This window comes from Sardina pilchardus, chromosome 23 (genome assembly GCF_963854185.1).
Source record: "Sardina pilchardus chromosome 23, fSarPil1.1, whole genome shotgun sequence".
Taxonomy (NCBI): domain Eukaryota; kingdom Metazoa; phylum Chordata; class Actinopteri; order Clupeiformes; family Clupeidae; genus Sardina; species Sardina pilchardus.
The window spans coordinates 7,011,367-7,039,026 of NC_085016.1; the positions used below are offsets into that span (position 1 = coordinate 7,011,367).

The 27,660-nt window shown below is 43.4% G+C and overlaps 4 protein-coding genes and 2 non-coding genes across 9 annotated transcripts in view; 2 read left to right on the forward strand and 4 right to left on the reverse strand.

Moving 5' to 3' along the window:
• Positions 1-1,373: 1,373 nt before the first annotated feature.
• On the reverse strand, positions 1,374-5,722 carry cnot9 (CCR4-NOT transcription complex subunit 9). 3 transcript variants are annotated; one of them, XM_062528274.1, is made up of 8 exons: positions 5,569-5,722; positions 4,541-4,720; positions 4,187-4,302; positions 3,980-4,089; positions 3,515-3,624; positions 3,295-3,393; positions 2,046-2,137; positions 1,374-1,616 (listed from the first exon to the last, which is right to left on the reverse strand). In XM_062528274.1, exons 1-8 carry the CDS (start codon positions 5,584-5,586, stop codon positions 1,448-1,450), a joined length of 894 nt encoding a protein of 297 aa, XP_062384258.1. In that variant the 5' UTR covers positions 5,587-5,722; the 3' UTR covers positions 1,374-1,447. The 3 variants fall into 3 exon arrangements, with proteins under 3 accessions (XP_062384258.1, XP_062384259.1, XP_062384260.1); XM_062528275.1 differs by lacking the exon at positions 5,569-5,722 and adding an exon at positions 5,052-5,203; XM_062528276.1 differs by lacking the exon at positions 5,569-5,722 and adding an exon at positions 5,066-5,197.
• A 2,859-nt stretch (positions 5,723-8,581) lies between these two features.
• nhp2 (NHP2 ribonucleoprotein homolog (yeast)) lies at positions 8,582-10,177 on the forward strand. The gene is made up of 4 exons (XM_062528232.1): positions 8,582-8,864; positions 9,130-9,199; positions 9,354-9,459; positions 9,578-10,177. Exons 1-4 carry the CDS (start codon positions 8,711-8,713, stop codon positions 9,701-9,703), a joined length of 456 nt encoding a protein of 151 aa, XP_062384216.1. The 5' UTR covers positions 8,582-8,710; the 3' UTR covers positions 9,704-10,177.
• A 597-nt stretch (positions 10,178-10,774) lies between these two features.
• LOC134071488 (SOSS complex subunit B2-like) lies at positions 10,775-12,817 on the reverse strand. 2 transcript variants are annotated; one of them, XM_062528231.1, is made up of 6 exons: positions 12,563-12,817; positions 12,186-12,324; positions 11,855-11,926; positions 11,554-11,618; positions 11,260-11,341; positions 10,775-11,063 (listed from the first exon to the last, which is right to left on the reverse strand). In XM_062528231.1, exons 2-6 carry the CDS (start codon positions 12,301-12,303, stop codon positions 10,849-10,851), a joined length of 552 nt encoding a protein of 183 aa, XP_062384215.1. In that variant the 5' UTR covers positions 12,304-12,324; positions 12,563-12,817; the 3' UTR covers positions 10,775-10,848. The 2 variants fall into 2 exon arrangements, with proteins under 2 accessions (XP_062384215.1, XP_062384214.1); XM_062528230.1 differs by having other exon boundaries at positions 11,554-11,638; positions 12,563-12,768.
• A 3,064-nt stretch (positions 12,818-15,881) lies between these two features.
• On the reverse strand, positions 15,882-15,991 carry trnal-caa (transfer RNA leucine (anticodon CAA)). Its single transcript has 2 exons — positions 15,954-15,991; positions 15,882-15,927 (listed from the first exon to the last, which is right to left on the reverse strand). It is a non-coding gene; the product is annotated as a tRNA-Leu (tRNA).
• Positions 15,992-16,180: 189 nt separating this feature from the next.
• Positions 16,181-16,289, reverse strand: trnal-caa (transfer RNA leucine (anticodon CAA)). Its single transcript has 2 exons — positions 16,252-16,289; positions 16,181-16,226 (listed from the first exon to the last, which is right to left on the reverse strand). It is a non-coding gene; the product is annotated as a tRNA-Leu (tRNA).
• Positions 16,290-17,067: 778 nt separating this feature from the next.
• The window catches only part of atp7b (ATPase copper transporting beta), an 18,594-nt gene continuing 8,001 nt past the window's right edge, over positions 17,068-27,660 (forward strand). Inside the window, exons 1-14 of the mRNA XM_062527447.1 lie at positions 17,068-17,419; positions 18,373-19,348; positions 20,162-20,374; positions 20,584-20,747; positions 20,884-21,045; positions 21,359-21,441; positions 22,101-22,284; positions 22,508-22,741; positions 24,353-24,444; positions 24,803-24,930; positions 25,524-25,678; positions 26,052-26,186; positions 26,931-27,125; positions 27,638-27,660. The exon at positions 27,638-27,660 is cut by the window's right edge and continues 160 nt beyond it. Of these exons, the coding sequence (XP_062383431.1) occupies positions 17,231-17,419; positions 18,373-19,348; positions 20,162-20,374; positions 20,584-20,747; positions 20,884-21,045; positions 21,359-21,441; positions 22,101-22,284; positions 22,508-22,741; positions 24,353-24,444; positions 24,803-24,930; positions 25,524-25,678; positions 26,052-26,186; positions 26,931-27,125; positions 27,638-27,660 (2,933 nt within the window). The 5' untranslated portion in view covers positions 17,068-17,230. The remainder of the gene's footprint in view (positions 17,420-18,372; positions 19,349-20,161; positions 20,375-20,583; positions 20,748-20,883; positions 21,046-21,358; positions 21,442-22,100; positions 22,285-22,507; positions 22,742-24,352; positions 24,445-24,802; positions 24,931-25,523; positions 25,679-26,051; positions 26,187-26,930; positions 27,126-27,637) is intronic.

Sequence of the window (27,660 nt, forward strand, 5' to 3'; positions counted from 1 at the left end):
TCATACCTTTCTATATGGAAGTCTGACAAGGAAAGTATATTGCCTGTTTGTTTTCAAGGGTGTGTGTGTGTGGGGGGGGGTTGGGGGTGCTGGCTCAGCCTTGATCATGCTTGACAATGGAACACAGCAGTGAATGGACTTTCTAATGGAACTCAGCACTCAGAGTTCATTTGTAATGCCAATATGGCAGGAATCTTCACACAATCCCACCCCTTCCTTCAGTACAAATGATTTAGGCCTGGCTTGGGGATGGGTGGGGCTCCTACTTGGGTTTGGCCTTATGCACCAGGCGTGGGGCGGCAGTGGTGCATAAGGTAGAGGAGTCGTCCAGTGACTGGAAGATTGCTGGTTCAAGCCCAACGCCTCCTGACCTTGTTGAAGTGTCCTTGAGCAAGACACCTAACTCCAGTGCTCCCGATGAGCAGGTTGGCGCCTTGCATGGCATGGATGGGTAAATGTGAGGCATGATATGTAAAGCGCTTTGGGTGCTTGCAGAAGCCGATAAAAGCACTTTATAAATGCAGTCCATTTACCAGTCTTGTCATTCCAGTAATATGCTTCTGTGTCTATGCACTCTGGGGAACACTTTTAACATCAGGAAGTTTCCCTATATTATATTTGTTTGTGGTTTTGGGAGGGTGAGAGACTTTCAGACCACATTTGGCAAACACTCAAAATTATTTGCACGATGAATTAGCTCTCCCGATAGCGAACACATGCATATAGCTGAGCTACCCAATTTCACAAAAGCGATATTCATCATCTGCCAAAACGACCTTCACAGTTTTCTTTTTTTTTTATTTGAAACAGATATGGGCAATATGTCTGAAAGCAATCTATACAAAAAATATTGATGAGCCAAAAATGACATCTTCTTGTGGATTCCTAAGACACAGCCAAGCTGCACACAGTCTCTGTGACGGGATGATGAGTGTTTAAAAAACAGTAACAATTGAGTAAAAGCATCCAGAAACACACTGGGGGAAAACTGGGAACCGCCCGACGGAACGATCGGAAGAACCAGAGGTCCGACTCCTGGTCAGCCAAACAGTCCTTGGTGGGGTCTCGTAAGCCGATTGTTGAGAAACAGAAATGATAATCAATCAATACAGAGCACCATTCTTTTGTTTTTCTTAAAAAGAGTCTTGGCGAGGCCGGTTTTGAAGCGCCCTTATGTGTCCTCCACCCGTCCCTTCTGAAGGATGCCTCGTCATCTTTGACCTCCGTGTGTGGGTATGTGCACGCATGTGTGTGTGTCTGTGTCTGCGCTTGTGTGTGTGTATGCGTCATGGAGAAACACTATGTGTGTATGTGTTTTTATGTGCAAGCTGGAGTTTTTTGCTTGTGTGTGTGTGTGTGTGTGTGTGTGTGTGTGTGTGTGTGTGTGTGTGTGTGTGTGTGTGTGTGTGTGTGTGTGTGTTTCATCAGAGGCAGGGTTTGGCAGAGTTTACTGGGGGGGCAGGGGGATGCCCCGAGGGTCTGTGACCTGACCCTCTTGCAGGTTCTTCACCAGCTGAGCCAGCCAGCGCTTGGTGGTGGTGTCGTCTTTCAGTACCTGGGCAAACGTGGTGTCCTTCAGCTGGTCCGGCAGACACTGGCGCAGGGCCTCCCTGGCTCTGGGCGACGGAGGAAAAGATGACCATTAGAACAGAGAACATACAAACTTATAGGGCCTCATTTAATTCACCATCAGAGTCGGACCAAAAGTGTTGGACCAAATATTCTCACAGCTGGTACTCTTTTTTTTTAAGTAATAGGAGCAATGGGCAGCTTGAGTGACTTGAGTGAGTCCATACTTAAGACTTAAGACTGCAGTGTGATTTTACAAAGCATGCAACGGAGTGAGTCTTCTTATATTTGTATTAATAATAACAGATCAGAGCATAAGAAATAAGACATTTCTGTAACCACTCACTCTGAAAATATAAAGCATAGCAAACACATGACACAGAATATCAAACACTTTTTTTCCTCCATATCTTTTGGCAAAAATGTCCATGTGCTGTCTGGGCATGTAGGCTGAGCGCAGCAGCTGCAGTGCTTACCTGGCGTTGTCAGAGAGGCGAAGGTAACAGCGCACTACATGCTTCAGCAGACGTGCAGAGGGCTCTTTGGAGAGCTGCAGAACCATTTTCCCCTGAAGACAGACAGACAGACAGACAGAGACACACAAATTAGATATCAAGAATGAGAGAGAATGAAACTGACTAAACCAACCTGGACATTTCTTGTACCATTTCTTGTATCATTGAGCAATAGTCTGGAATTCTTATGTTCCCATAATTATCTTACTTTACTTTATCTTTTGATCGCTAGGACTTCTTTATGACCTGACGACATCAAAACTGATGAGCAAGTTGCACTGATAATAAACACTGTTGGCTCTATGAAAGTTAAAGCTGGAGAACGCGGTTTGTGTTTCTAGCCTTTGTTTTCAGTCACGTTACATAGTGCATCTATAGTTGTGCACCTATACTAATGTGTAACCTGCTACATTATCCCCTGCTATCCCTTCAGTCGCACCAGCAGAGAGGGTTAAAGCGGAGCGAGAGGCGCAAACGTTCGAACATTTCCACGTTCTGTTTTCGCAAAGGGGAGGGGGGCGAAAACCCCCTTTAAGCAGACCTAGAAAGTGACGTTACATTCAAATTTAACTGCTTGCCAATCTGACAGAGATCGATATCCCACTATGACGTCTTTACACGCCTCTTTAAGCAGACAGACAAGGGCCGGGTTTCCCAGATTCGTTAAGAAGCTCTTAAGTGCTAAGAACTTCTTAGGAGCGTTCTTAGAACGTTCTCAGAGCGCTCCCAAGAAGTTCTTAGCACTTAGAGCTTCTTAACGAATCTGGGAAACCCAGCCAAGAACTGTTCGAATTTTGCTTCCACAGAGATGCATTATGTTGCTCTATCTAGTCTAGCCTGGGTGTTCCCATACTGCCTTGCGCAGTGATTTCAATCCCGCTGCTAAGCCAGTCTGGAAACTAACGCCCAAATGTTCGCCTGATGTTGGCGAACCAATCACAGAACATCCGAGAAGTTTCCGTTGCCTTCTTGCGTCTACATTCGACGCCAAAGGATTTACACTGATGTCAATGGCAGCCCTTAGCGTTGCATATGAACGAGTTGGGTGAGCTATGCGCATTTGATAGACATCCGTGGCGCCCAATGAACGGATCTGGGCATTTTTTCAAATACGAGAAAATGAACGTCTGGTTGCCAGACTACGTCTCATTTGAGAAGTGGTAGGCGTTAGCCAGGCTATATCTAGTCAGTAATGAGGGATCTTTGGTACCAGGATCATGGCCACGTGAGAGAAGCGCTCGTAGGTCTGGCATATGTAGGCGAGTCCTGTATCATCCAACAGGATCTTCTGCAATATGAAAGTAGCAACCTGCGGGAGAGGAGAGCAAGAGGCAGAGGGCAGTTAATGTCGGCTGCCTTTGTCGGAGGACAGAGTGCAGGTTTTAACACTGGAGAAGGACACTCGAGGAGAGCGAGGGAGGGCATGTTACCGTTTTGGAGAGCTCGCTGCCCGACTCCATGATTCGGAGGCACAAGGGAATGATCTCTGTCGTTAGCAGGAAATTGATCACCTCTTGCTCATCTGTTTTCACCAATGCCCCTGAAATGGAGAAGACGTATTGAGAAAGTTAAATTTCAACTTATGTTGAAAGGTCCGCACATTATCTAATCTTTTATGCCTGCACATTATCTAATCTTTGATTCTGTCATGGTTTCAGTGAAGCAACTTGAGCTGCATACTGGTCAAATATGCTAAACTAATTATTTCAATTAACGTACATTATCCCAGTAATATTCAGGTCAGACTTCTATTACAAATGTTTAGACATTTACAGAACTCCACCTACTGAAGTAGATCAAAATATAATGAATAATAATGAAAATAGAGGCTGCTGTGAAGATGGTGGTCTATAGCAACTGAATCCCTGTCTGCTCAGCACACAGCTCATTCATACCAATGACTCCCAGGCTTGTCAGGCGTAGGTACTCAAAAGGCCGCGTTTTGCTGACTGTGTGCAAGAAGGGGTAGAGGAACAGGGGGATGTGTGCTGCTAGGAAAGCCGACCTTGAGACAAGAGGAGGGAGGGAATGAGTGAGTGACAATCACATTACAAAGAAACTAACACGAGTGTTTTGGTGGTGTGGATTGCTACCGGTCCTACCTGGTCTCCGGGTGAGAGGCGACACACTGGAGAAGTGCTAAAGCGTTGCATACTCTGTTGGACTGGTGAGCGGTCAGAGTTGGTGGGTTAATGGAGGGATAGATGTTGACAATTTCCTACAAGGGATGCGCGAGTAAACAAAGGGTTACACAATGCAAAGCCAGTCATACTCAGATTTAATTTATTGAGCAGGGTCATCAGCTTTAAGGACATCATAAAAGACTGAGATAAAACCCAATGAAGTGATTGCAAACCAGCTATCATGAGTAAACTATGCATCCAGTGCACTTATAGCAGATTCTCTACAATCACGAGACAACACACGCAACACACGTAATGCCTGGATATATCTACCTGCAGGAGGGCTGCAATCGTTCCGCAGGAGTGCCAGAGCATTGGAGCCAGGTCGGGAACAGACTCCCGCTTTTTGCTGAGTTCCAGCAGGGCATTCTCGCGGGTCTCCGGACTGGACAGCTCATTGATCCACTGGTAGATCTTCTCTCTATCCACTTGCGCCAGCGCTGTGGTTACAGCCTGTAGGTTACAAAGTATAAACAGTGAGGGAAAACACGAGAACAAATATACGTTCGATGCAGCGATGGCGGAAAAACAAAATGTTAGTTGCTACAATTAACATTGGGATAGAACTTCCTATCATGTGAAAACACACTGCCGTCTCACTTTAAACCACTACCGACACGCCCGATAACATTAGCCTGAACATTGGCTTAAACTATGGCAGACCATCGAACTAACTAGAACACAGCTAACGTTTGGTAGCCAAGTGTTACGGTTCTATTTACAAATAGCTGCTAGTTGATAACAACGAGTTACAAGTTTAGCATAGCCTTTTAGATACACTTACCATGGTTAACTTACAAAGAAACTCGTTACATCAACCTTTTCGTTATTCGAAACGTTACGATGTGCGTTTCACAGTTTCGCTGACAGGAGACTTCCTGAATGTCTATCGAACCGTTAATTCATTAAAAAGTTACGCAACTTCTCAGGTAACATCAGGTTATGTGCCCAGCTACCAACCTTGGCTAACGTTAGCGAGCTAATGCTAACTGGCTTGCATGCGCATCCTGCCAGCTATCAAGCTAGCTGGTCCATTCATTCCCAGAATTGCACACTGCAAGCTCGGCAAAAATGTCTAAATAACAATGACTACATTGATACAGTGATACAGCCAGCTATATTTTGCATTAATTATCTTGATGCATATATTACTATTACCTTTCCAGCTGTTGGTAATTTAGCAAACTAGCCAACCAAGACAGTTGATAACGTATGTTGGTTAGCTAACAAGCTAAATTAAAGGCCTAGCCTATCATGTCATATCAAGCCCTTTTCAATAGAAATCAGTTTAAAAGTCTTACTGCTCCTGTAGCCAGCATTCTCTGAAGCGCCTGGATATAGTCCCCCTGGGTTTGCTGAGTACCTATTTTAAATAAATATCCGTGTATTGAAATGGAAAATACTCTGTTATGAAAACAGAGAAGCCCCGGTGAGCGCCGAAGCTGTCCTATGACCTTTCAACTTCCATGGTCGTCACGTGTCACGTGACGTTGATTTGAAATCTTCAGCTGCTGTGTCTGACTATTTGCTATTTTAGCTGGTAGGTATAGTGAGAATTTTAAAAATTATTATCTTTTCAAATACTAATTAATTGCCATATGTATTCATATGAGCGTTATTCAAGTTCTGTTGCAATTATTACCTGTTATTTTTTATTACCAGTAGCGGCTATGTAATGCAACAAAAATTACTTTAGGAGACATATATGAGACAATAACACTATGAAACTCTGGCAATATGAGACTAATGGATTTACTAGACTGCCACAAAAAATCTGGGAATATGAAGATTAATATTAAGGAAGAGATGAGTAAATAAAATTGTTTACATATAGGGTGAGTGCCTGAGCCATGCAGGCTGCGAAGATGAGGCTGTAGCGAGGACAAGCTGCGGACAGGACATGACCTGAGCTCGGCCCTGACTGGTCTAGCCTGGCCCCTGGTCCAGGAGCTGTGTCCTCACAAACGCCCTTTTCCACTGCTCAATTAAACATCATCACTCGTGTTACAGCTCACGGCTATGTGTCGTTTCTGCAGTCCCAGACACCTTCTACAGTCTACAGACACCTACTGTGTTTGTTTTACCACGGGTGTGTGTGTGTGTGTGTGTGTGTGTGAACGTGTGTGGTTGTGTGTGTCTGTAGTGTCTGTGTCTGCCCGGTGTCTCAGAGGTGTCAAAATGATCGAAAATGACAAACAAACACAAGCATCACTATCATGTCTCTCTCTCTTTCTCCACACACAAGCACACACACACACACACACACACACACACACACACACACACACACAGATAGAGAGAGAGAGAGAGAGTCCCACACACAGTAATGAAGACAATTTTCTACAATCATCGCTCCTCTATATCTCGCTCTCTCATCCTCATGCGCACACACATGTAACAAACACAAATACAAAGCTTATGTCACCATGTCTCGCTCTCTCATCCTTACACATACAGACACACAGACACACACACACACACACACACACACACAGAGAGAGAACAGAAAAAAAACACTCACAATCATACAGCTCATATATTGGCCAGAGATGTTGAGCTTTGCCGATCTTTAGCTAATGCATATTCTATTATATAAACTCTAAAACTATTAAAGCTGTCTCACTATACTTACATATCATATGCCTTGTACAGTGTTCATAGTAAAGTTCCCATCTTGAGCTGGTATGCTTTGACTGAAGAAATCATTGTCATTGAAATCATTGATATCAACCAAATAAAACCCAATGCTGCCAAATGACAGACATCTCCACAGGGTGGCAGCAATGAGCAACAATTTAGGTGTAATCAATGGATGCAAAGCAACTCCACAGAGACACTTCAGCTCCGTATTAATGGTCTTCTGCTCTCTCCGTGATTTGATGTCAATGGCCAGACTTTCTGCCTCCTCTGGTGACACGTTGTCTTTGACCCGTCCTTTAGATGACCTCAAGCGGGCTTTTGTTTTCGTGTCCACATGGGGCACCTGGATTGGTAAACACCACGGGAAGGAGTGACAGTAGGTGAGCTAAGCAAAGCAGGTATTTCTCTCGCAGAGAACGAGGGGAGGGGAGGGGATGGAGGGGATGGATGGAGCATGTCTGTAGTTTTGAAAACATGAGAACGTGAGTCATGAGTCCCACTGCATTTGTCTGCGCCTCATCAGGGTTCCTTTTACCGGAGGGATGATTATATACAGGCTGCTTGTATTTCACTGTCTGGTCCATCAGCGGTTGTAAATTAAAACAGTGGTCAGCGTGTTGTGACAGAGATGTGTGATAGATGACAGAACTCAGCAGGACATATGATCCGGCACAGAGTGTCCACTCTGTCAGGTCCTCAAACCACCAGGGGTGCATAAGACGGATGGGACAGTCTGGTGTCTTACATTACATCGCAAACAAACCATCTCTGACCACACAGACTAATATGACGTATCATTTTCAGTGTCAGACTGGTCAATCTCCTTCTATTTGCAGGCTTGCTTGGCATACACATCTGGTGCTTTTGTTTTTGTATGTGCTTACTGTAGGTTCACGTGAAGCATTTCATTTGGCATCTGTACACAGAATGGATTTGAAACAAAGCAATTGAGATGTGCTTGAAGTATAGGCCTATAGCTTTAATTCAAGGGTTTGATTCAGAGCACTAACCATTCATTAATAATATAGGAATTTTATACATTGCCACCATATGTTTGAGACTCCAAAGTAATTGGACAAACAAACATAACTATGATTTAAATTATTGTGATTATACGTAATACTTGTAGGAAAATATGCAGTCAATTACTGTCTGGAACAAACAGACATCACTAAACAAATGACTTTTCTGCCATAAGATTCTGAGGCCTTTACTACGGCCTACTTCAGTTGCAGCAGTTACATTATGGTGGCATAGGCTACTCTGTGCTGGTGAAAAAGAAAGACAGGCATAGAAGGTTTTTCAAGACAAAAAGAGCAGTATGACTAGACTGGGTAAACTTAGCCGGATCTGCCGGCGAAGATTGAACTTGGTCTGGTAATAGCCAGGCTAGTATGACAGTATACCTGACAAATGTACATGCCTTGTTTGCTCATAAGTGGGTTTAGTAAAGGAGTATATCATAAAAACTACCATTTAATTCAGAAAAAAAAATGACCATGTGAATGAAAGTCCCCAAGTCTTCAAATCCGGCCCACTGAGTTCACCCCTGAATTACAGTTGCACTTCGTTGTGTGGTACTGTAGGTGGTAGCAATGCCCCCAACATGTGCCTAATCTGCCAGTAAACCAAGAAGAAGAAAAACTACGCTCCATGCCACTTGGTGGCGCTACCACACCCTCACCCACGTAGTAGAAGAAGATCTTCAACGCGTGCGTGCACTGCAGCAAACACGTTGTCTAACATCTGAGCGCTGTGTTTGAAGATAATTACAAACCAAATCAGTATTTTACTCTTACTAAAATGACCAAGGTAAAGAAAGAGAAGGCCGTCGCCGAGGAGGAGACCGGGGTACCTGAAAAATCTTATCAAGAGTTGATTGCTAATGTCAACCCAATTGCTCAACCTCTGGCCTCAAAAAAACTTAGCAAGAAGCTTTACAAGTGCGTCAAAAAAGGTAACTATGATCGGCATGCTTTTTTTTTCTAATAGAAGAATATCTGTAATAATATGCTGTGGTCCAAGAACATTGAAGTTGAAATACACGACAGAAATGGCAGCTATCTTCAACGTTTCTTGTAATGAATGGTTGAGCATGGAAGGCAGCTAGCTAATTTATCAACTTTAGTTAGCGACCCAGTAAAGTCATCTGTTCCTGCTAAAGTTGTGCAACGTTAGCTGCTATGATTTATTTAACGTGAAATGTGTTTCTTTGTTTGCAGCATCAAAACTGAAGCAAATACGGCGGGGAGTGAAAGAAGTCCAGAAGTTTATAAACAAAGGAGAAAAGGGGTAAATAATGTGCATGTTGTGTTGGCAGCATTACGATTGCTTTACGGTTGTTTCAGTATTTTACAATAGATCACTGGCTCCCATACATTTAGTTTCGTATAATGTGTCTCGTAGTAAGCATTTAGTTACTCTAATAACACATCTTTTCCCTCAGGATTGTGGTGTTGGCTGGCGACACCTTGCCTATTGATGTATACTGCCACCTACCAGTCATGTGTGAAGACAGGAGTTTACCATATGCCTACATTCCTTCGAAAGTGGTATGTGGATTATTCCTTTCAGGAAACGACCCTTTTCTTTGGTACCATACCGTTGGTAACGTTCATATTGGTATGGTATGTAGGCTAGAGATTTAACCTCCACATCTGTGTTTCTTAGGATCTTGGCTCCTCTGCAGGATCAAAACGACCAACGTGTGTCATCATGATCAAACCACACGACGACTATAAAGAATCCTATGATGAATGTGTGGAGGAGGTGTCTGCGCTACCCAAACCTTGCTGAGGTCCTCTATGTGTGTCAGGACATGGACTGCTGATATGGGCCTTGATAACACATCTAGGCCCTTCCACTTCACTCTCCCTCTTGTCTTGAGACATGGCTTTACGTGGACATTGTCACAAGTGATTTCTGTTTCTTTTTTTATTTTTATTGTCCTTTTTTAACACCCCAGATTTGTAACACAGGCCTTTGGAGCTCTGTTTTGTTTTACAAGGACTGCTCTTTGTTTAAAACATTTTGATGTCCATGTGAATGTTTTCCCCATGGTAGTGGAACCTCATTTACAGTTGAAAAAGATTTGTTTGAATAATGGTCAAAACTGGATTTTGAAATGTGCCTTTAGTTAATCTTATTGCCCATCGTAAATAAGTGTGAACTGGTAAAGGTAATCTGATAAGTAAGGAAAGGAGTTCATTTAATTATGCATTTTGTCTTTGTAGATTTCAAAATAAATATAAAAAGAAAATTTTACAGTGACATTCATGTCTAACCATCTTTAATGCTGTGGATGATCTTATGAGAAGTATATTTGTGTAGAAACTTAATTGTGGTTTAAGATTAAGCGGCTGGCCTTTGTTCCTAAAACACAAGTCTGGTGCACATAAGATTATATTTCAGACGTACGTTATTGGTCAACAAACATTGCAATAATATTTAATTTGCTGGCATACAGATTTCAGATGACATGGAATGCCTATCAGCTTTGTGAATTGTTCATATTAACTCGAATCAGTCATGATGGTTAATGTTTCATGTGAAGGTGACTGGAGAGCAGTTCTTATAAAGAAGTACAGCTAGAGGTGTTGGGTCTTGATGTGGCTTAAATCTTGCGATATACTTAACACTTTCTGTTTTAAAGTGTCCTGAGTGATACAGTAGTGACCATAACAGAGTTTTTCTTGTGCGTGCACTTAATGCTAATAATTACAATTTTAAGAATTCATATTTTGTGTTTGCTTCAAACATTGGGGATCTTTACTATAATTAGACATCCGAGAGTGATTTCATCAGCAAAAAAAACAAAATATATATATATATATATCAAATTGTACTTTCAAAGCAAGGAAGCCATCATTAAGTAAGCCAATTTATTACCAGGTCTACACCCATCCAGCAATATGGATGTGCAAATAGAAACACCCAACTTCCTACATCCGTGTGAAGGCCTGCCTTGGGTCCCGGAAGCCACCCCTCATGCCAGAGGTTCTACCTCCACCATCCCTCATGTTGCACAGAGGGTTCCTGTTCAGGGGCACGCGGTGAGGACGATCCTGCCTCCCTGTACCGTAGGGCAGATCCCGAGGATCTCGCAGGTGATTGGATGAAACATTGGAGGAGTAAGAGGCTGGGGGTCTTGTAGACACTAGAGGAGAGTGAGAGAAAAAACAGCATGACTGGTTTAGGTTTTTGTCTAAGACCATCAAGATTTGTTGTGAATATTTATTGACAAGTAGAGAATGCGAGAGCATGAGATCGATCTGTCTGTGTTGTGCCACAGCATGTAACACTGCTGACAGTATTCAACGGGTTCGTTGCAGATGTGATCATAAGAACATTACTTTGAGGAGGTAGAGGTGGAGGATTTCCTGGGCCTCCTGAAGTCTGGCCGTTTTGAGGGATGGACTGTTGGTCTTGCTTCACCTGTGAGGTTAGATAAGTTAAAGTTACCCACACACTCAGTCTAAGAGCCAAGTACAAGTGTAGTGTACTAAGTACTACTACAAGTGTATTACAAGCTATGGTGAAAAGTTTGACAGGTGATCTACGTGGATAGAGTTGAACTTGAATGGCGTAGTCTTTGATTATAGAGTGACCAAAAAGATTGTGGCCACAAACCATCGTCTGGTACTCACTGGTTTGTTTAGCTGATTTATTTGTGCTTGCACCTCAGGATTTGGGTCACTGAAATTTGGCACTTCTGAAAACACCATGCAAAAGCTGAGGCAGATAAGAATGAATGCATGTTACCTTGAATCCACTGTTCCATTCCCATTCCATTCCGAAACTACGTTTATAAAATTGTGAAATGCCATGTGCATCTTTGTCCACATCAGTTGGCTTGTATTTCTATGCCTGTCCAAACAATGGCTTGTCTAACATGTCGCTGATGACCATGAATGAAGAAATGTCTGGTATAACAGGATGTTTTCTTACTCTCCGATCCTCTGGAGCTCTCCACCCCTGCCCGTGTATAGTGTGAGGCAGCCCTTCCACAGGGAGGCATAGCTGAGAACATTGGCACCATGCAGTCAGATGACAAATATATATAAATAATAATATATAAAATCACTGTGCACTGTGTATTAACAATATGCCTGTTTCCATAGTCCACTGACTTTGGCTGTAGCCCCACGTGATTCCCAAGCTGGAGATGGAGTTACGCATGGGTCATCCAGACTAGTAAGTGCCTTACTGTTATAAAGATGACTGTCTGTTGTAATGCTTAGCCAATAGCCATAATGAAAAGTGCTGGTTTGTCACACACCCTTTGGTGAGACGGAGGATGTCCCCTGGTTGAATGAAGACTCCTGCCTCGTCCCAAACGGAGATGGTGATGCAGCCGCTCCTGTCTGCAACCTTACAGGAACGAATCTCATGGCCATCCTTGGTCTTGCTCACCCTGTCTAAAATATAGGCTGTTAATTATACAGATGGTGATGACACATGTCAACAGAATTGAAACCTAGGGAAACGCATAACCACATTACAAAACTTTGCAGGCGGGTCAGGGGACAGTAATTGGGCAATTAAAAAAACAAAACAAACAAAAACAAAAAAACATGATATACATATATTCTCAAAGCGGCCGATAGGAGGTAGTATACATCTAAGTTTTAGTGTCATGCCTGATAGAATACTTACTGATTTCCAAAACTATAAACACAACGTTTATATTTTTTAAACCGGGTCGAATGTCTTTAATCAGAAATTCATTCGTGAAGGTCGACATGAGTAGGCTCTTTTGGAGCATTAGATATGAAATAAGCCGAATGTTTGAAATATAATCTGCTGTTTCTCGAATAGCCTATCAGCTGATAAATCCCAAAGAAATTACCTACGCGTCTGCTGCCTTTTATAGTCTAATCAGGCTCACCTTGTGAAGACCACCTTCAGGTGCAAGAACACATCAATTAAAATGACACTGGCATACTAGGAAATCTTCGAATTAACCATATTGTAAACAGGATAGGTTATAGGCCTAATGCGTGTTAGTGCTAACTGCTAAACCCTTAAATTAACACAATGACCTATATTGGGGAATGTCGTTTATTAAGCGTAGCCTAACCCTAAATAACCACCGATCTTGGGCCGATGTGCGTTTGGACTCCGTAGCCTTCGCATCCGGTTCGTTTGGCGGATATGAAATCCGTCCCAATGTTTGGCTGTGTAACTTCAAAAAGCATTGTTGAGCAAACTCTGTAGTGTAGTGTGTTGTTTACATATTTTAACATTGCTTTGCTTAACAAAGGTCGGTGTTATCGTAGGCCTATCTTACGCCTGCATGCTTAGCCACAAAGCCAAAATAAACACAAGAGCGCACGATCCCATTACAGGCTTTTGGAGCAGACCCGTTATTTCGCAATTCGAGCTGTTTTCAGGGATCCCATCCGTTGCAAGGATGACAGCATGGCACCAGAGTAAAAAAAATGGCAATTGGATTGCTATGACTGTCATGTGCTTTCTCAGATCCGCGTTGTTCCGCAAAGAGTCACCAAATGAAGTAGTCTTTGTCAATTATAGGCTGGCTGCGTAGGACACTCCTATCCAACGCATTCAGTGACGGTCCCTTCAATACAGGATGTACGGCTCCACTTGGCCAGTCCAGCGGTCACCTGATCATCCATGCAGGGTAGGGTATTTTTTCTTTCCAAAATATGGATGATAATAATAATGATAATTGTTACAAATAACTGCTATTGCCTTGCCTTACAATTAGTTGACCACAACAGTTAGGCCTAGACCAGACAGACAGACAGGCTTGGAAGTGGTGGGCATGATCTCATACTGAAACCTCAATTCTTGATATATGGCTAATTAAAATAAATGCATATTTTTGAACCTATAGGTCTGTTGGAAACGGGTCGTTATCAATAAGATGGGTGTTGAGCAGTTTGGTATTTTGATTCCCAGTTGAGATGACTCAGCATGTGGAGTGTTATGTGGCTGCACTTTTTGTTATGAAAACCTAAAGCCTGTGAAGTGGATTTAAACTTAGATTATTCATTGATGACATTATTGTTCATTTAAAGCACTTCAAAATCTGATTATCATTAACTTCACAATGTGTCTCCCATCTGCACTGATATTTGAGATGATGAGAAAGCAATAGTGACTCAATGCCCTTCACAGAGATGAGGCTAAGCTGATGCGTTTGGGCAGGAAGATTCAAGTATCAAACAGTTTGAGTTGGCTATAAATTGCCCATGGTTCCTGGATAAAACTGATCAGCTGCTTAAGAGATTGGTGTTTGTGTAGTGAGGGTGATGGCGGGTATTTAGCTTATTTTATTGAGATAATGTTAATTGTATTGTTCAGTTTGTCAATCATACAATAGTTGCACTGCAGTTTGACTGTAAGGGGAATGGGATAGGGACAGGCCTTTAAGGAAATGTGCAATATATCTGTTAAAACCATGTGCAACCTACCTTGTTAAGGAAATGTGCAATCTATTTTAGGTGCGCAAGATGCATTTTGTATGCCTACAGTTAAGGTGATGACTAGGGTGTATTTTTGCCTAGTCTTGCCAACTTGCCAGACAGTTTTACTGACTGTGTTGTTTGTGCAGTTTAATATTTGGATTTTTTTAATTATTATTGTGTCATGATCATCCAATCAGAATATAACAAAATATGTTATTGCCCAACATTTCTCAAAAAGTTGCTCTCCATATAGGCTGTCTTTAAGCCTAGGCTACTACCTGTTTTCTTCTTTTGAAACGGGGAAGCATTTGTGGATATGTTGGGGCGTTTAGGTCCTTTTGTGTCTGTTTATTATTAGGTAAATGTCTTTAATTTCTGATCAGGCTATTTGTATATATATATAAACCGCTCACAAAAAGGAAACTTGACTTTGGCCCATTATATCTCCCCTTTAGTAATACCAACCAGTAAAGTGTTTCATATCATTTTTATCGTTGATTTGTCACCTTTACAATGAGGTATAGCTTGTAAGCATAGGGCAACCAAGGAATGAGCAATACAGCCAAATGTCTGAGTAGTGCCAACCGATAATGTGTCCAAAATGGCCAGTAATATGTTTTGCTGCCAGACATCTCGTTTTGGGCTTCAAGTGCTTCAGGTTAGTTTAGATACCGGGTTGAGATTCTGGAGCCAGTGGCAATTCCATATCTCCAGAATATGGGACCAAATGCCATCCTCCAGGATGACAACGCTCGCCCCCATAGAGCTGGGATCATCAGAGAGTACCTCCAGAATTTGGGAGTGGAGAGGATAGAATGGCCTGCCGTGACGTGAGTCCAGACCTCAACCCAATTGAACACTTGTGGGATCAGCTTGGGCATGCTGTACGTGCCAGAGTCACCAACAGAACCAGGTTGGCTGACTTAACAGATCCTTATCGAGGAATGGAATGCCATCCCACAGCAGAATGTAGCCAGGTTGGTGACCAGCATGAGAAGAAGGTGCCAAGCTGTTGTGGCTGCATATGGATCCTGCACGCTACTGAGGACCCTGACACTGAGTATAAAATGAGCGAATGTATGCCTAACATGTTTTATTTTCCTCATTTCTGTGGGAGAGTGCAATCGTCAATGCTTGAAGTAACAAAGGTGAATTCCAACAGCATAACAAGCCATTTTGGCACATTTTTCGTTGGCACTACTTACACGTTTGCTTGTGTTGCTCATTCCAAGGGAGCCCAATGCTTACAAGTTGTACCTCATTGTAAAGGTGACTAATAAACGATGAAAATGACATAAAACACTTTAGTGATTGGTATTATTAAAGTGGAGATATAATGGGCCAAAGTCAAGTTTACTTACTTTTTGTGAGCAGTTTATATATGTGAATGCAGATATGAATTAATGTTGCTGTTAGTTTTCTAGAATTCTTTAGATGACATGGCTGCCAAATTAACACATGTTACAACTTACTTCCACTTTCATGAAATTATTTCGTGTTGTTTTACAGTGGCATTGCCAAATTCATAATTCTAAAATCTCTGTCAGAAGTGGGATTCGAACCCACGCCTCCATTCGGAGACCAGAATACCCTAGCACAGGGAAGGCATTGTCCTTGAGTCTGGCGCCTTAGACCGCTCGGCCATCCTGACATGGCAAAGGGGGCGCTCTTTCTCCGTTTGTATTCACAAAGCACGATCATTCACAGCGTATTCAGCTTTTGTAAACATGGAAGACGGAGAAGTTGGTGTGAATTAGTCTGATAGTTGTTAACGCGATGGGTTCTCAATCTGAGAGGCATGCGATGCCGGACTTTTCTGAGGCATCTAAGCTAAAACCTTTGTCAGAAGTGGGATTTGAACCCACGCCTCCATTCGGAGACCAGAATGCCCATATAGGTAAGGTTTTATACCTTGAGTCTGGCGCCTTAGACCGCTCGGCCATCCTGACATATGTATCGGAAGGTATCAACAAGTAATTGAATTTCAAGACTTTAATTGCGGGTGCTTATTTAGTGCAAGAGTTTTCTTATCTTGAATAGAGCATGCTGGTTTTGTCGTTTTCAGAGAATCCGTGCTCTAGGGCCACTTCAAGACATCATGTCATTCCCATTCCCATAAAAATAAATCAAATCCGTGTTAAAACACAAACAGGATTAGGCATTTAACCTACCATAACCCGTAGCTCAACTGGGATCATTAAAACGTTTTTCATGAACGCCCTGATCAGTTCAGCTTAAATTTCAACTAGCCTATGTCGTGTCTAGTTGACAGGTGCAATAAGCCAAGGGCTATTTGCAGTCAATTAAATATGACTATTCAATCTATTAAAACCTTATTTTGCCTACTCGTGTGCATTTTGCACACGGTCATATAAGCCTGACAGTAAATCATTAGCCTACAGTTGCAGTTGAGAAACACGGTCCTAGTGCAGAGTTTGAGGCGAGTTCATTGATAACATGTCCAGCAAACCATGCACACGCTTCCGTGCGCAATTAATGCTACCATATAGTGCAAACGGCTACATAGTCCGTTTTAATGGAATATAGGCCTACATTTACAGTTTACAATGGAGACTTTTCCTAAGGAATGAGTTCCGCATTGCTTAGCGAAAGTAGCCTACTTTGGCATGTCTCACATCTAAAGCGAAGCGTCAATGAACACGCCCCGCACGGCACTAGCCTATGGTCAGGTCTGTTATAATTTGACCAGTCTGAATCGGACTGAGTGTCCAAGGAACATTAGAGTAGCACACAGTCCGATGCTGGTTAAGGTGTCATGGATTTGTAAACCTTGTCGACAGTAACTATTCAGTTCTTTCGGACAGATGTTTTAGAAAACAGGTTGATACTATGGATTGTAACTGAGATAATTATCAGTTAGTTCGTTAAAATGAAAAAGTTTACACCCAGCGTAAAGTCATTGAGCAGTTTGACTAGGCATGGTTCAAGCAGTGCCGTGGAGCAGGTTTGCATGGTAGATTGCCCTCAGATTAAACCGATCAATCTTATACCTGTTTTTGGAGAACATATTGTGGGACCTGATGTTGCACGGCAAAAAGATGGACAAGAAGTGGTCAAGGTCAGTCAGTGGTCTTTATTTGATCAAATATGCTATGCGGTAACAAACATGATGAATTGAGAAACTTAGTAGGACAATTATTGTAGCCTATATTATTGTTGCAAATGTATTTAACATAACGTTAGCTGCTCTTGTGACATCTCTATCCTCAAACAGGTTGCCTGTACTTTGATCTCAAGCACTCCACAATAATAAGCGTCCAAAGTTTATTGATTGCTATGTGGACTTTTCTTTTACATTTTAGTGATCCCGCAACAGCTTTCCTTTACTTTGGGCTAAATTTCATCCTGATTTTTTAATTATGATGGTTGCTTTTTACAAGTGAGAAATCAACTTTTATCCCCTGTCAGTCTTTCTTTCATTTTGAAACCCAACAAAGCATTTGTTAATGGGAGATAGTTACTGTTATGTTATAGACTTAAGAGAATAATTATTCATGAGAGGGCTATTTTAAAAGATAGAGCCAGAAAGCAGAACACTCCATGAATATTTGTTCTACTGTTGTTTTGTTTGTGTTAACCAACCTACGACAACTCATTTTCGATTTTCAAAACTAGTGTTCTATAGGCCTACAGCACTTTTGCTTTGGTTCATCACAACCAAGTTGTCTCATTACTAAACAAACAAACCACTACAAAATGAAATAGTTGCACATTCAGGAGATTGTCCCGCACACCTCCAATATGGTCAGTCTATGGTCGGTTATTCAGTTCTGTTCCATGGGACTCCACCTACATGCACAGAATCGGTGGTCATGTGATAATTGGAACAATCCCAGAGGGTCTTTGATGTTGAGCCACAAATGTGAAGTCAGACCATAGGCCTGTCAGATTAACGGCTGCGAAGCCAAGCCTGTCAACTTACATTTCATTTACACATTATAGGATTTTTTTTCTTATTATGTTGCTGCTTGTTCATTTTTTCATATGTTTTTGTCCTGTCGACCTTAACAGGAGAATGGATGTGTCAGTGATGTGCGGCCCCCTCCGAAACTGGGCTTTGATAACCTGGGCTTTGTCCCAGGGAGCCCGTGTGAGTTGTGCCCCCAGGCCAGAGACTTGTGCTGTGGGGCCGCAGACACTGCTCTGGGGAGAGACCCAGAAATCCAGACACCCCTGGCTCAATCCGCCCTAGCGAGGATCAGGGTGGAGGGTATGACGTGCCAGTCGTGCGTGCGGTCCATCGAGGGACGTGTAGGCCAAGTGCCGGGCGTCGTGGCCGTCCAGGTATCCCTAAGTGACAAGGAAGCCACGGTGACCTTTAACCCTGGACTGGTAGTGCCAGAGGAGCTGAGGACGCACATCGAGGACATGGGGTTTGACGCTGCCCTCACTAACGGCTCCGTTCTGCCCTCCTCCCATGGAGGGAAGGTGGAGGAGACAGCGGCAGGGGACGTGGCAGTGACCCTGGGCGTTGATGGGATGCATTGTGGGTCGTGCGTGAACAACATCCAGGAGCATGTATCTGGACTCATGGGGGTCTCCTCCGTCAGCGTCTCCCTGGAAACCAGAAGCATGGCCCTCATGTACGACCCTTCACTGGTCGCCTTGGAGACAGTGAGAGGGCTTGTGGAAGGACTCCCGCCTGGTAATTTTCGCGTGACCTTGCCGGCGGAACATGAAGGAGCGACTGGGAGAACAGCTCTCACAGAGACGACCCCCAGCTCCCAGCAGCTGAACTTTGCACCCACGCCACCAACTGTAGACAGCGTGCCTCTCCAGGCTGTCACCATTGGAATCTCAGGGATGACCTGCAACTCATGTGTGCAGTCCATTGAAGGGATGATATCCCAGAGACCCGGAGTTGTGTCCATCAGGGTCTCGTTAAAGGAGGAAAAGGGAACGGTGACCTTTAACCCCACTCTGACCAGTGCAGAAGAGCTAAGGGCCAACATTGAGGATATGGGGTTTGAGGCCACGCTTGAGGAAGGTATTGCTAGCACGTAGCATTATTGAATGTTCACTCGCTCCCTATTCATGAGTTTCATCAGGTCCCTTTCCACAGGTATATTGATCAAGCACCATGCAGTTTGCATTCATAATCTAGGTGCTTGATTTTTTTCACCTGTGGAAAGGGACCTGATGGAACCCATGAATTGCTGAGGTGCAGTGCAAGGAATACAATTGAAAACACAAGTGGAAATTAGTGGCTTTTTACGTCCTTTACATGTCATACATGTTAGTAATAAGAGACTTCTTCGTTTTTATTGCTCCATTCTGTGAGATTTCATTTTCATGTGTTTCATGATTAAGTGTCACACACACACAGACAAGGAGCTATCTCAAAAGCTTTTGATAAATTAATATCCAGCTAATCAAACTCCTCTCCACGGAATCGAATGAGTGTTTGAACACAATTCTCCATGGTAACAAGACAAGTGGAGGCTCCTGAGTGTCACATAGCACTCCAGCACCGTGGAGTAAGCTCCGCTAGCACTTACTGGGCCAGGAATGGCTGCTAGCCATAAAGCGGATTACAGGAGGCCTTTGTTACACAGGATTGTGTCTTAATGTAGTCCTTTTTTGATGCAGCGGAGGTAGTTAAGGTCACTCAAACTCAAATGACACCCAGGAAGGGTGAAAGGAGTTTTGTAGGTTTATTGTGTCTTTGAATAATATAAGTGTTTTTTTGGACATGATCCCAGCTTATGTTCTGCCTGTATTGCCAACTGCATATGTATTGATAAACTTTACATTTTGAAAATGCTTCCATTTTGTGATATTTGTGTCTTTTTCTATGAAGTGCCCAGCTCCACAGACAAAAGGACAACCACTGAATCCAACTCCAAAAGCTCTCCTCACCGTAGTACCCAGCCATCTAATGACTTAGCAGCTAAAGTGGCCAGCAACCAGCAGTCGTGTGAAGGGACCACCCAGAAGTGCTTTATCCGTGTGACTGGCATGACTTGTGCCTCCTGTGTAGCTAACATTGAGCGCAGCCTCCTCAAACACAAAGGTGCGTAAAAAGGACATTATTTTGTCAAAGGAGTTTAATGTGTACTGGAAAACATGGGGAGTATTGATTTAGATTTTTCAGACGATCCCGATGAAGGTGTAAGCCAAAACGTTGGCCGTAATAAAATTGTGCATCAGAAGTCTTTAGTGTGCTACTTTTTTGTTAGACAAAAATAAATAATATCACACAATCATTGTGTGTGTGTTTAGGTGTGGTGTCTGTTTTGGTATCGCTGATGGCGGGAAAGGCGGAGGTCCGGTATGACCCACTGGTTCTGGACGCTGGTCAAGTCAGTCGGCTCATATCTGGCCTCGGCTTTGGTGCTACACTCATGGAGAGCAGTGCAGTCGCCGATGGAAAAGTGGATCTCTCTGTGAGTGTGTGTGTGTGTGTGTGTGTGTTTCACTGTGTGTGTATGCATGCACATGCGTGTGTGTATTTTTTTCTCTTTTGTTTCAGGTTTGTGCTTGTGTTGATAAATGTATGATTTTCTTTTTGTTTATTTTCAGGTGACTGGCATGACTTGTGCGTCATGTATCCATAACATTGAAAACAAGCTGCTCAGGACTAGGGGTGTTTTTGAGGTCTCTGTGTCTCTGGCAACCAAAAAGGCTCATGTGAACTTTGACCCAGAAATACTTGGTGCCAGGGACATCATCAGAAGCATTGAGGTACGGTAGCTTAATTAACCACCCAAGATCAGATATTAGGACATAAGTGGCAGTGTTGCCATAGAACGCTTATTATAAGCGACTTGGGTTTGTTTTTTTGTGAAGTTGCAGGTTGCGGTTTTGGGGGTGTGTATTTTATGTGGCCGCTTCTTTTGGGCCTCAGAAATGTAACGTCAGGGGCTCGGGGAGGGGATGCTACTTGGGTCGCTTCTTTAGGGCTTATTTAAGAGACCTGTTGCTTATTTTTGCTCACGTGACCTGGCAACACTGATAACTGTCCTGTAACTGACCTCTCTAATGCTCTCTGAGACAGGCTTTGGGCTTTGGAGCGTCTCTGATCAAAAGTGACGGTTTTGGAAAAAATGAAGCCTTGGACCACCGGGAGGAGATTCAACAGCAAGTATCACTGCTTGTTTCCTTACATGCTCAGCACTGGCAACTATTCTGTTTTGCAGTTTTGTCATTATCTTTTACTGGTAGTTTATAGTGTTGGCTACAGTATGTTTATATGTTAGTTGTGTGCCGTTTGAAATGTTATAATTATCATTCACACCATTTTTGTGTGAAGCAAGTGAGAAAGTTTGCATGTGCTTGTGTGCTTTTGAGTATGTGACTGCTTTTGTGATGTGTCTTAATAGTCTGCAGTTTATAGATGCAGCTTTGAAACTTAAGCATTGTTATTCCCATTGTTTGCATGGGTGCCATCTGTGTTTATGTGCTTTTGGGCCTGTCACTGCTTGTGATCAATGTTTCACTTACCACTAAAGAGCCGTTCACACCAGCAATGATAACTATAAAGAAAACTGTAGCTAAAAGGACACTGCCATTGTTATCATTATAGTTTATGCCTTTCTTGACCAGCGCTCACTTGGAGAGAGAGACATATGTCTCAATGTGATCACCCTGGTTAAACAAAGGATACACAAAATAAATAAGATAAAGTTTGTGGATGTCGTCATTCATATTCGGCAGAGCGATAGTTTTTTGTGGTTATTGTTATAGTCATGGTTCTTCTTGGTGTGAATGGATCTTTATTCTCCTGGTTGTGTGCGCAGATGGAAGCAGTCCTTCCTGTTCAGCCTGGTGTTCGGCGTCCCAGTGATGGGCCTGATGATCTACATGATGGTGATGGACAGTCAAAACCAGGAGCATGGCGGCTCCATGCCCCATGGGCAGAACGTGCTCCCCGGGCTCTCCATCCTCAACCTCGCCTTCTTCCTTCTCTGCACACCTGTGCAGGTAACACCTGAACGAGGAGTGTTGTTTCTGTTTGGAGTTTGCAGTCTGGTTTGACTGATCTGTCAAGGGCCTGTAGCATTCATCTAGCATGGAAAGCTAAGCTAAACAGCTACATTTGCTTTATTAAAGCAGATCATTTGGAATGAAATGAATTCCACAACACTGACTTAGCATTCTAATTAAAACTATTTAAGCCCTTTTACTTTTGCCTTCTGTCCTTTAGATCTTTGGGGGCCGGTACTTCTACATTCAGGCATACCGGTCACTGAAGCACAAAGTGGCCAACATGGACGTCCTGATCGTACTGGCCACCACCATCGCATACATCTACTCTTGCGTTGTCCTGTTAGTGGCCATGGCAGAGAAGGGGGAGACCAGCCCCGTCACCTTCTTTGACACTCCCCCCATGCTGTTCGTCTTCATCGCTCTCGGGCGGTGGCTGGAACACGTTGCTAAGGTAACAACTCGGTCAATGACGTGGCATTTGACTGTTTTTGTAATTCCATCACAGTCCTGTTTTTACAGATCTGAGGATCAGAGATGTATAAGAAAGATAATAATAATTATAATCATGAAAATAATAATAATAATAATGATACATTTTATTTTTATTGCACTTTATATTAAAGCAATCTCAAATACAAAGGAATAAGTGGGAGCACCAGCAAGGAAGGGGACTGACAACCAATCTGTGTAGACAATCAGGCACGTAGATTAGGCTAGAGGCGTTTACTACCTCTTTCGCAATTCTTGCCGTTATAGTGGCCTTGATTATTATGGTGGACTTTCAAGTAGCATCTTAGAAAGGAAAATGATTATCACATAGATTGCTGTTTCTCAAAGTCACTGAATACTGTCGGTACAAAAAAAACAACAACAAAAAAAAGCGCTACCTAGCTCTAGTTGCTGCAGCCCACAGCTAGAGCTGCCAGGTTGCGTTTAAAGATGCCCTCAAAGTGTAACACTCTAGCTGCCTGGCTGCTCGAGCTGTTAGCTACTGTAACTCAAGCTAGGTGGCACCGATTCGATTTTTTCCCCTCTGTTCTTGGTGACCTCAAGAGAAACAGAGCTCTGTGTGAAAAATGGCCAGAGTGCTCCTTTAAGACCCAAGTCTGATGTGAGAAGCTAGGTGTACAGCTCAGACAGCTCGCAGTCTTTCCTAAAAGTAAACAGGGAGACCGATGGAGAGACAGAGAGCAGTAACCTGAGCTGCGCTGAACAAGCTTCTGCATCAGCAGAGTGATGACAGACACCTGAGCTCAGGAGCATTTCGCTACATCTATCCCCAAAAGCATACAAGAGAAACAGCGCCACCTTGTGTATGTCCAGCCTGTGACCTCAGATGTGTGTGTGTGTGTGTGTGTGTGTGTGTGTGTGTGTGTGTGAGTGTGAATAGGTAGGGCTGTGCAGGTGCCTTATCATGTGATGGCCGGCATGTAAAAACAGCATTATAAGGATACTTGACTATCACAAATCCCGTGACCTGCTTGTGACTCACTGTCCAGGTGCCATCTAAATTTAGCTGAGTAATGCTTTTAAAAACAATCTACGATAGATAACCATATCTCTGCCTGGGATGGCTGAAATCTCACGCATGATCTTACACCAACAAGCACCTTAAGTGTGCGCTTACTGGTGATTTCAGAATGATTAACCAGTGCGCTGTGTCCTTCTAAATGCAAAACAGTTGTTCTGGTTGTGATTCCATTAGAAATCACCGAAGATCAAAATTTAATGTAAAACATTTAGTTCCATGATGATCTCCATAAAGCATATCTCATGCTCTGATGAAGACACTAGCTGTCACAATGCGTAAGCTCTACTAAATTAAAGGCTTTTTGATTCTAAAAAACAGTGTGACTTTGGGATTTTTTGGTGAGACATAGTCTACACCCCTCAAGCTCCACAAGTCAAACCAACCTCTCTACGAAGTCATATATCCCCTTGAGACCAAAGAGCACCTGCTTTCGAGACACACACCAGTGACGAAGCACTTCAGACCACCGACCTTCTTAGGTATTTGAGGATATAAACATATGATGTGTTGTGCTGTCCCTGTCGCTGTTAGAGCAAAACATCTGAGGCGCTGGCCAAGCTCATGTCCCTGCAAGCGACTGATGCCACCATAGTGACCCTGGGTCCCGACCACTCCATTATCAGGTATGCTGCTCACTGGTCCTTTAATATACTGTGATAATATTATGAATGCAAATGATAATATTTTGCAGTTTACTTTTGTCATCGGTGTAACTGAAGACATGAGAATGAGACTGGAGAATGAGACTAAAGAACATTGTGAAATTGATGTATGATGTGGATTAGCAGTTGTCTGTTTGACACATATTGTGTGTGTGTGTGTGTGTGTGTGTGTGTGTGTGTGTGTGTGTGTGTGTGTGTGTGTGTGTGTGTGTGTGTGTGTGTGTGTGTGTGTGTGTGTGTGTGTGTGTGTGTGTGTGTGTGTGTGTGTGTGTGTGTGTGTGTGTGTGTGTGTGTGTGTGTGTGTGTGTGTGTGCTGCAGGGAAGAGCAGGTCTCTGTGGATCTGGTCCAGAGGGGAGACGTGGTGAAGGTGGCTCCCGGAGGAAAGTTCCCCGTGGATGGGAAGGTGATCGAGGGCAGCTCCATGGCCGACGAATCTCTCATTACAGGTAAAACCTTACGCTTGCACACTTGCTTGCTTGGTCTCGTGGCTGGTCATGGCCTCGTCCACATCAGTGGTGATGTGTAGACCGTTACGCCTCATCCACTCTCTGTTACCAATCAGCACAGAGTACGTTCCTGAATGACACACACACACAAATACACACACACACACACACACACACACACACGACAGTTTTATATATTTTTATGTAACAATTCTGAATACAGAAACATCAACACAGTCTTTACATTGAGTCTATCAACCAACGTGTGAAGTTTTAAAAAGCAGTGAGTTTACTGTTAGCATAATGCTGCACATTTTGCTTGACTGCTCAAACTTCACACTTCACACCATGGAGTTCTTTACCTCCGTTAATTCCATGTCCTCCTTTAATTCCGTATATTTCGGGCCGCATCCCTTACATGTTCTCTGACTGATTCCCGTCCCTGATCGAGGCGGTTGTCTGTGTGCGTGTGCGTGTGCGTGTGCGTGTGCGTGTGCGTGTGCGTCTGCGTCTGCGTCTGCGTCTGTGTCTGCGTCTGCGTCTGCGGTGTGTGTGTGGTGTGTGTGTGTGTGTGTGTGTGTGTGTCTCCTCAGGTGAGCCCATGCCCGTGTGTAAGAAGCCGGGCAGCTGTGTGATTGCGGGCTCCATAAACGCCCACGGGGCGCTGCTGGTGGAGGCCACTCACGTCGGGGCGGACACCACTCTCAGCCAGATAGTCAAACTGGTCGAGGAGGCCCAGACGTCTAAGGTGAGGCACGCGCGTGCACACACACACGCACGCACGCACGCACGCACGCACGCACGCACACACACACACACACACACACACACACACACACACACTCCTGTGTGGTGGCACACCCACATACAGGTAAACAAACACACAAAAATGTACAAACACACAGACACGGAGACACTTAAAGAACGCCATCAACGCCAAACAGGTGTGCATAAATGACAATAAATGACCACACACACACACACACACACACACACACACACACATGCACACACATCTGTGTACACAACAAGTACACAGACACAGAGATACTCATACGCCACATTACCATGAACACTGACATCAACATTCAAGTATTAACACTTTCCTCTGTCTCTTCCAGGCGCCCATCCAACAGTTTGCTGATAGACTGAGTGGCTACTTCGTCCCGTTCATCGTGCTCGTCTCCGTGGTCACCCTGGTGGTCTGGCTCATCATAGGCTTTCTGGACTTTGACATTGTAGCGGCATATTTCCCAGTGAGTTGTGTTTCGTATTGATTGAACTCTGTGTGGTTGTTTAGGTACACCCATTGGCTGCACATACAGTATACACTATACTGTTCAAAAGTTTGGAATCACTTAGAAATGTCCTTGTTTTCATCGTTAATGTTGTAAGTGACTGTTTTAGAAAGAAATGGTGGACCTTTAAGGCAATATCTACTGAAACGTTTATTCATCTAGCTTACACCTTAGGCCCAAGGATGCTAGGAACGTTAAAACCTACCTCTCCCTAATCCACACAATGAAACCTCTCCCTACTCTAAACACACACAAACACTCTCACACTCACCATGAACCCAAGGTTTGGTTCACAAATTTAATTTCATTTGGTTTCCAAAGTCTCTTGGCAGCATGGTTCGTTCTAAATTTTATAAATGTATTTTACACTACCATAAGTATACAGAAGCCCATTATCAGCAACCATTCATCCAATGTTCCAAAGGCCCATTCTGTTTACTAATCTGATATCATTTTAAAAGGCTAACTGGGAAAGCATTGGAGAGCCCTTTTGCAATTACGTAAGCACATAATGTAAAATTGTGCTTTAGTGATGCATTGCAGCATGCTTAGTTTTACTTTTCAGGTTAACTAAATGTTCTGTTTGAATGAGTCCTACTATGTGTTGATGCAGAAATACCATTGTAAGTGATGCAGGCCTATCCGTGTGTAGTGTGTTATAGAGTGTGAAGTGTCTGAGTGGTGTTGTTGCTGTGCCACCAGGGCTACGATAAGAACATTCCTCGCACAGATGTGATCGTGCGCTTCGCCTTCCAGACCTCCATCACGGTCCTGTCAATTGCTTGCCCCTGCTCCCTGGGCCTGGCAACCCCGACTGCTGTGATGGTGGGCACAGGAGTGGGCGCCCAGAACGGCATCCTCATCAAGGGCGGCGAGCCTCTGGAGATGGCACACAAGGCAATGGCTCCTTATCTGTCTCCTGACTCCCAGTTCTGTTTTGCCATTGATACTGTATGTTAATGTTCTGGCATTTGGATGCACTGTAGTGTCTTGTACAAAGTGTGCAAAAACAAATACAAACCTATGGATTCTATTTCTTTGGATGGTGTGATTGGACATGGTTGTGAAGTTGGTCCTTTGAGTAGCACTACAAAACTACGTTAAATTATAGCATAGCGAAAAAGTTGTTACATAGATTACATGAGTTTGAACAACTGACAACTTTATTTACCGTCTTCAACAAAAATTGATTTGTGGGTTTCTTGGGCCCTCTAGTGGTCAATCACCAAATTTCACTTGCAGGATAACCGTAACAATAATGAAATAAAGTCTATTATGATTCCTTTGTGTTCTGTTCAAAGTAGAACATATTCTGATGATATAACATGGCTTTGTTTAGTGGGGTCATGTCTCTTTTTTATGTCTGGAGAATTATAAACTCTTTGACGGCCGGGTCCCTTCTTCTCCAGATCAAGACGGTGATGTTTGATAA